The 8790-nt window shown below is 33.1% G+C and overlaps 1 protein-coding gene and 1 long non-coding RNA gene across 2 annotated transcripts; one reads left to right on the top strand and one right to left on the bottom strand.

The window, feature by feature from the left end:
- Positions 1-687: 687 nt before the first annotated feature.
- Positions 688-2046, bottom strand: LOC132307874 (uncharacterized). The gene is made up of 2 exons (XR_009482338.1): positions 1578-2046; positions 688-1440 (listed from the first exon to the last, which is right to left on the bottom strand). It is a non-coding gene; the product is annotated as an uncharacterized LOC132307874 (long non-coding RNA).
- A 1681-nt stretch (positions 2047-3727) lies between these two features.
- Positions 3728-7744, top strand: LOC132307873 (bifunctional UDP-glucose 4-epimerase and UDP-xylose 4-epimerase 1-like). The gene is made up of 9 exons (XM_059805748.1): positions 3728-4217; positions 4356-4405; positions 4750-4885; positions 5843-5944; positions 6126-6353; positions 6630-6711; positions 6905-6987; positions 7105-7196; positions 7509-7744. The coding sequence occupies exons 1-9, from the start codon at positions 4023-4025 to the stop codon at positions 7591-7593; spliced, it is 1053 nt and encodes a 350-aa protein (XP_059661731.1). The 5' UTR covers positions 3728-4022; the 3' UTR covers positions 7594-7744.
- Positions 7745-8790: the final 1046 nt, after the last annotated feature.

Below are 8790 nucleotides of genomic sequence, written 5' to 3'. Positions count from 1 at the left end.
TGGATCTTGACGAGTGCTTCGTATCAACAATTGGTATCTTGACGTGTGCTTCTCTGTAACTATCAACAACTGGTATTATAGCCAATGATTTTTTAACCATTGACTATAATACATCGTGATAGGTAGTCAAGTGGGAGCCTTGGAGTCTGACTAATCAAATAACATACAATAGGGGGATCCACAAGATTGAACTTGTCGGGACTTGTCCAGACCAAAGCTGTGGGCTGGGCTAAGCCAGGAATGTACAATTGGGGAGGCCAAATTAGTAATGTAAAACTTAAATTTGAAAATAATATAAAATCATTGCAATTTTTTTTTTTTCGGCATTTTAATATATATTGTTAAAAACGTGTTTATAAATAATATGCAAAGGAAATTTAAAAGAAGAGTTGTCGAGTGAATCATTTTTTCCCCCTCTCTAATTCATAACAAATAATATTTATGTATGTGTGTGTTTATATATATGTAAATATAGTATGTTATTATAAGGATTACTATAATAATTAATAATTTTCTTTACTAAATTTAATTGGTTCCTTGAATTTGAAGGGGTTACAAGTAATTTCAAACCACCTTTAATAAATCATAAGGGAATCATAAATAGAAAATTTTAAAAAAAATTAGAGAGGCCAACTTTAATTTTTTTACAGAAAATCACCATTTGTAACTATAATTAAGCATAAATAGTGTTACAAAAATAATAATAATAATAAAATTTGGGGTTAGAGGAGCTTTAATTATTGCGCACAAAATCACCATAAATAATTTATTTAGTACCATAAAAAGAATAGTTTCACTTGCCTCCTCTGAGATTAGGCGTAATTACAGACAGTACTTTTTACATTTCAAAAATTACATTGATCTCCCTCCAAACTGTTCGGCATTTTATTCCGACCATTGACCATGTTAAATGACTAAAACACCCTTTAATATTTTATAAATATATATCACATAAATAATATTTTATTAATATAAATCACATATATTAATATGTGACATGACAGGAGATGGAAAAGGAAAGTAACATGACTCTGTCGCGGAGGCTGTGATAATTTCACCGAAGGCAATCAAAGGCTGCGATACCCAATCTAGGGTTAGATTGCCGTCTGAAGTCCATAATATAGGGATCTGAGGCTGATCAAGAGCAGGTGGCGGCGAAGGTGACGAAGGCTTGTCGGCATGAACATCGGAGGAGGAGGAAGAGGCGAAAGAGGCGGAGGAGAACAAATCGTCATCTGAAAGGGGCTTCAGAGGTGATGAAGATGAGTTGAGAAGAGCATTATCATCAGCAACTGCACAAGATATAGCAGCTATAATTGTGGAATTGGTGTTTGGAGAATCTGATTCATCGCAAATGATTTAGGGTTAGGATTCTTTGCTTTTCTGATTTATTCGTCGTTCTGAAACTCACCAATTTGATGAAGGAAACTGGCGCCGGAGCTGAAGCACGCATGAACTGAGGTTAAATCGAGAAAATTGAAACTCACTCACAAATTTTTTTTAATATAATCAAATTAAAAAACCATCCATTGCAGTCCAGAGCTAAATGAACTAATAATGCAAATTAAATTACTTACTGGTTGATAATGAAGCTCTCACTTGAGCTACTTTAATGAACTTCAATTTATCTTTTCCTTTTTACCTTTCCAACAAACCATGGACAACTCCACCAAAGAAACGGCTCTCCTCTATCAAAGTGCAAATCCAAACAGAAACAAACCATGTCAGGCTGAATTTCTTCTTCTTCTTCTCATGGCTTGGCTAATATTCTATAAATCTGCGGAAATGTATAGGGAGGCCAGTAACAGAAAAGATTAAACTGAACCCTAATAATAAAAACGCAGAAAAATGAGGGAAAATGTAAAAACTGAAGTCGTGATTTGAGGAAATAGAAAGCCACAACATGAAAAGCTAGTTCCCTGTAACAGATTAGGTAAATACTAGTAGTCACGAGAGAGAGAGAGTGGAAGCCGCCGTTGCTGGGGTAGGCGGTGGCGATCTCGGCAGTGATTGCCATTGCTATATATATATATATATATATATATATATACATGCACATATGTACATAGGCTATTTTAGTACAAAAGTAAAGGTTAAAGTAAGGACAAATATGATATTACAAGGATAAAAATGGCTGATATCATCAAAAATATCATTGATCGGTGTTGACTTTTGTTTGTTGGAGGGGGCTAAGTGTTATGAGGGAGCAAACGTAAAAAGTATTGTCTATAATTACGGCTACCCGTTGGAAAGATAAGTGAAATTATCCCTATAAAAAAATATATAAAAAATTTGAGGGCAATGGCCCCGAAATTTGAGCTAAGGTAGCTGTTGTTAGGAATGGTATCTCAAATAATATTTTAATTGGGTTTTCATTTTAGAATTGTATTGTACTGTATTATTTCTTGTTAGACAAGTTGGGTTCTATAGATAAATACCTAAGTTATTATTAAGATTTATGAGGAGAGAGATGCAGAGGTGAGTTACGAATTTGATATTGAGAACACTCAGTCTTGCAAAAAAAACTTTTAGATAAGGGTTTGTATATATGGTTCAATGCTGAAAAATTCTCTACTGTTATATCATCTTTACATCATAATTTTAATAGAGTGTAATCCAATTTTGAGTGAAACAGTAAATATATAGCTATTATTACATGCTCTCTAATCAAAACACACCATTTATCTTGATAATAAGAAATTGGATGTTTAGACTCCACTTGGGTGGACACTATTTCTATTGCTTTCTCATTCTGTTTGGCAAAGCAAATTTCGTTTTTGTCCAAAATCATTTAGCAAAACACTTCTTTAAAAGGAAAAAAAACTTAATTGTGCCAATTGTATATTAATGACATGACACATATAACGAAATACTAAAAATGCATAAAAATCTTTCGCCATATACCCTAAAAACTTATTTCATCGACAAAATTAGTTTGTGATATTATTTCAGTACCTCTTTTTTATTTTGAAGAAATTCCAAACATTTAATTAACAGGATATCATTTAATAAATATAAAGTATTGTTATAATTTCAATGATTGTTACAGGATATCATTTAATAAATATAAAGAATTGTTATAATTTCAATGATTGTTACGTCACTAGATACAAATAGATTTGAAAAAAAAAAATCAAAATCAAAAATAAATAAAAAATCAAAATCAAAATCCCTTAAATTTGTATTCTTAAATGGTGAGATGAGTTGTACATTTAGCATAAACACTATCCTCACCTACTTGTGTTTGATTGTTCAAATTCACCCACCTTGTGGCGAATAAAATATATATATATAAAAAGACGATATTTGCACTTCACTTTTCTCAAATTGTACTACATTTTTCATTTTCTTTTAAAAAAAATGACAAAAGAGTCCTTAAATTCATTAATGCACAATTCCTTAATTTATAATATCATAACTACGTTTTATACAACTTTATTTTTTTATTTTTTTTGTTTTTTTCCTTTCTTTTTGTTAGCATTGGTTTTCAAATTTAAACTAAGATAAATTTGGGAAATAGGAGAGATCGAAATAGAAAATTAGAAATATATAATTGAATTGTTGGTAAAAATAGCTTGACAACTTGTTTTTTAAAAAGTTCTTCTAATTGAAGAATAGAATTAAATAGCCTTACGAAATGAACAACTGGATTTCAATCACACACATAGCACACAGTAAATATTGGGCGCGAAGACATCTGTATGTATTAAAATCCAAACCTCCATTTCACCACTCTCATTCTCTCTCTCTCTACATAAATACACAATCTCTCTCCCTACATATATTTGTGTATATAGAGAGATATCATTGCTTCACCGTTCATGCCTATCTAATATGAACTGTCTCCTTGATTTGCTCAAGCGCATTTTCCTCCTGTCTCTATCCGTTCTACACACACATACACATATATAAGTTTGTGTTTCTCTGCGTTTATTTTTCACGAATCTTGTTGGATAATAAAGTTCTTTCTTCGCTTTCTCTCTCTCCCCCTCCGGGACTTTCTCTGTTCTTCCTTTGCAGAAATGGGGTTCTCGGAGCAATCGATCCTTGTCACTGGAGGGGCCGGATTTATCGGTACTCACACTGCTGTCCAGCTTCTCGATCAAGGGTTTAGGGTTACGATCATCGATAACCTCGACAATTCGGTCGCAGCAGCCGTTGACAGAGTAAGAGAGTTAGTCGGCCCCGTATTGTCCAAGAAGCTCGAATTCCATTTGGTACGAGATCTGTTTGTTTCATGAGAAAACCGAGGGATTATGTTTCTTCTTGGTCTTGATTTCGAAATCTGAAGCACTAGGGTTTTGGGTTTGGTGCTTAATTTGATGGATTTTCTTTTCTTTTCTTTCTGGTTGCAGGGTGATCTCAGAAATAAGGAGGATCTGGAGAAGTTATTCTCTAAGTCGAAGTAAGCTAATTCTTCATGGTCGTCCATTATTTTTTTGGATTGCGATGTTTGGAAAAAGACTGATTATGATTTTTCATGATCGTCATTTCTTTTCTGGAATGCGATGCTCAAGATTTTTTTTTTTTTTTTAATAGTCAAATACGAGTAATAGTACTTTTATGTTTGGTTTTAAGGGTTGTCCAACTTATCTCCAGATTGCTTGGAATGTCCCTGTGCTTTATATTTTGATTTATTGACATTAATTTTTTTTGCTAAAAAAAAAAAGAACAGAATGAGAAATTGTATATATTAATTGATCTTGTGACATTAGCATTTTTCGTAAATAACCATGGAAATTGAAACAGGTTTGATGCTGTGATTCATTTTGCTGGTCTTAAAGCTGTTGGTGAGAGTATGGCTCACCCTTTTCGCTATTTCGATAACAACTTGATTGGCTCAATCAATTTGTACCAGGTCATGGCCAAATATAATTGTAAGAAGGTATGTGTCTTTGTTTGTTCTAGTTTACTGCTCAATTTCTAATTTTGTAAGAAGAAATTCATCTGATGTAGAATAAAAATGGTGTGTTGTTAATTCTTCTTAAATCAATGACTACTTTTGCTACAAGGAATTTGATGCTTTCAGTTCTGTTCGAATGGGCAAATAATGTGATCAAGAAGCAGTACATTTTTTTCCCTCTAAGTGGGAGAGGCTAATAAAATCTACTTTCTGCCCTTTGGCTCTCTTTAATTGCAAGAGAGGTGTGACAAATATGCTTGCCTCTTACATCAACCAGACTAGTCTAAGCACACTCTTTCTTTTTTGAATTTTGACTTCATATTTCTTTACAAAAATATCTATATTGTTTTAGGCAATCCTATTCAGGAAATGATGGTTATTGTTCTGAATTGGGGCTCTCTTTTTTTGGGAATACTCTTGTGATAAATTTATATGGTACTTGATCCTTGAGCACCTTTATTGTCACTACGCCTTCATTTTTATTTTTTTGTGTCCTTTTTAAATCAAAATTATAAAAGTAATGCTATTTAAGCTAATAAACTAGGCAAGTAAACAACATGAAATGCAAATAACCAATAGATACATTCAAAAGGTCATATGATGTCATCTTATAAATTTTGTTAGCTATTTCACTTTAGTTAGTCGGCTTATTCTTTTTGTGTTGAGAAGTAGTTTTTCACTTTGTAATGAAGTTTAAATATGGAATGTGCTCACGAGTTTCTTCTCTTTTTCCTAAACCTTAATTGTCTCTTATGTTTTGTTTTTTATAAATTATCTTTTATCTATACACTTGTTAGCTTTAATTTTTCTCCTTTGAAAATTTAAAAGGGAAACGTCTAATTGTTTATAACCTCGAAGAGGAGCAGTAACTTGCAGCATGAAACGTTTTCATGCTTTGTCCACTACTGATATTAGGAATTTGATTGCATGTATATATAGTTGGTTTTCTCATCCTCTGCAACAGTTTATGGCCAACCTGATAAGATTCCATGTGTTGAGGATTTCCAACCAATGGCTATGAATCCGTATGGGCGGACCAAGGTATCTGCTATATTGCCCTCTTTTATTCTTCTTCTCTCTTTTTTAATTATCTTGAAATCAATCGATAGTAATTGCAAGTAGGATTTCAAGTTTAGATAATACCTTAGTGAGGGAATGCTGTTCTTTTAGTTCAGAACTGAGCTACTTCTTATGTCTAATGTATTTCTGTTATGTTAAACAGCTATTCCTCGAAGAAATAGCTCGTGATATTCAAAGGGCAGATTCAGAATGGAGAATGATTATGCTAAGATACTTTAACCCTGTTGGTGCTCATGAGAGTGGCAAGCTTGGTGAAAATCCAAAGGGCATCCCAAACAATCTTATGCCTTATATTCACCAAGTAGCTGTTGGTAGATTGCCTCATCTAAATGTATATGGTCATGATTATCCAACCCCTGATGGTAGTGCGGTATGTAGAGTTCATCAGTGTTATTCTTAATCTATCAGGTTATTTATTTGAAATAAAGAGGAAAGGGTAGGATGGAACAACAATTATTCTGGTTCCGAGAGAGATCCTTTCCTGTAGTTTCTATTCGCGAGACTGTTGCAGTTGACCATATATGTTCCACTTTTAGCTCATGTTGGAAACAATTCACTAAGAAATAACTTTTTGCGTTATCACGCAAAGACTAATAGTACCAAATAAATATCGTTAATTGATGCTAATCGATTTCTTGGTTAACAGATCCGAGACTACATTCATGTTATGGATTTGGCAGATGGACACATTGCTGCATTAAAGAAGCTTTTCATGACAGAAAATATAGGTAATTAACTTTCTTTTGTACAATTAGTCACATGTTAATGAACTCACAGTCTTCTTTTATAGAAAGATTTTGAACCCTTTAGTATAGAAGAGTTTATTGGGTAAGGTCAAATGTCAATATTACCATTTTAATGAATTTGAGTTTTCATGATATTCCCATGTAGCGTTTGATGTTTCAATGTGTCCTACGTCAGGTTGGGCTACCTACAACTTGGGTACTGGAAGTGGTACATCTGTGCTTGAAATGGTTGCTGCATTCGAGAAGGCATCTGGCAAGGTGACTCTCTCTCTCTCTCTCACACACACACACATGGACCAAAACGTATATGCTAGTGTGTGCATACGCAGACACACACATATGTTCAGGACGTGATAAAACTTCTGTGTGTTTCAGAAAATTCCAGTACAACTTTGTCCAAGAAGACCAGGAGATGCAACGGCTGTTTATGCTGCGACAGAGAAAGCTGAGAAAGAACTTGGATGGAAGTAAGTCCTTAATCGTCTCTGTTTTCTTACAATTGGTTAGTATTTGGTAGATAGAAATGTCTAGTGGTATGTGTTGATTGTGACACACTTGTAGTCGGTTACATATCTGACTGGTGTATGTCAAATCACACCCCGCGGTACGCAGATATGGACAACCTAATAATGCATATGTACACATTGTGGGTCGAATTATTCAAATCCTTTAAAATATTATAATAATGATGATGAGCATTATTTGGTCCCTGATAAATCATGTTTTCCATGTATTGTTCCTCTGTGAGTTTTTCACATATAACTTGATGTTTTTCTCAGGGCAAAATATGGTATTCAAGAAATGTGCAGAGATCAATGGAATTGGGCAAGCCAGAATCCAATGGGATATGAGTCACAGCCTTGAATAGCATTCTGTTGAGTAGTTTGGAGGAGATTTTGTTAATCCCACAAATTAGGTGGGGTCGTAAGATTTCACTGAAACTACATTAATTGTATCACGGAAATCATGTACCCCCTTTTGAGAATAATTCATTTTGAGGAGTTCTCTTTTCATATTTCTACTCAGTTACAACATAAAAATATCCTCTCTTTTTCACTTCTGGAAAACATGATTGTGATTTGGATAATGGTCTAGTGAAATGCCTTTGAAATGTACATGAGTGGTCGATCCTTGATGATGGATCTTCATTTTTTTTATTTTTTATTTTTCTTTCCTGTTTTTATTTTGAAGGAAATGATTTGGACAAGCTCTTAATCAGTTATTTTGATTAACTGGTGAGAGAAAAACCAAGGACTCTCTCTCACACAGCTTCTCGATTTTATATGGCTAGAGTGTGCAAGCTCACTGAGAATGTCCTCACGAGAGACTTCCTCTTGCAGGTAATATGGACGAGCTCTTTCTTTTGAGTGTTGTTTATAATGATGTTATTACCTATCAGCAAGTATGTTTTGTTCTTTATTATTATTATTATTATTATTATTCTTACCATTATTATTATTATTATTATTATTATTACCATTATTATTATTATTATTTATCTTTATCGAAAGTGTGTTCTATTCGATATGAGTTCTGAGGTAACAATGACACTTGCATTTGTTAGGAAAAATTGAGAGCCGTAGGGAAAAAAGTGAAGCAAAACACTGGTACTTTTATATATATTTTTTTGCAATTTTCCTAGTTCAACATTTGTGTTTGAAAAAAAGTTGAAATCGAAAACATTGTAGGAAAACACTGTAGTCGTTAATTTTTTTTTTTTTTCTTTTTTTTTTTTTAAACTAGGGATTTTGTTTATCAATCTTGCACATTTTTTTTTTTTTTTATCAAATATATGTTTATGTACTTTTAAAAATCTGACAATAAATTTTAGGTTATCAAATATGTCGATCACTTGAAAGAATAACTATTTTACAAATATCAAGAATTTTCCTGGCATGATTTTTTATCAACTTTTCAATCAACCCCATGGGCACCGTCAATTCTGATGTTTATGGATCATCATGCTTTCAATGTGCACCCTACACATCAAAAAAGGTGTTTCTTTTTCAAATAAAAACAGAAACAGTTGTCAAAAGAGCAAGTCCTAAAAGAGAATTTTGT

Source organism: Cornus florida, unplaced genomic scaffold (assembly GCF_030987335.1).
Source record: "Cornus florida cultivar Cherokee Brave unplaced genomic scaffold, ASM3098733v1 CherokeeBrave_3.0.0_Hap2_Chr05, whole genome shotgun sequence".
Lineage (NCBI taxonomy): Eukaryota > Viridiplantae > Streptophyta > Magnoliopsida > Cornales > Cornaceae > Cornus > Cornus florida.
The sequence above is the reverse complement of the archived record's forward strand: the minus strand, read 5'-3'. Positions and strand labels throughout refer to the sequence as shown.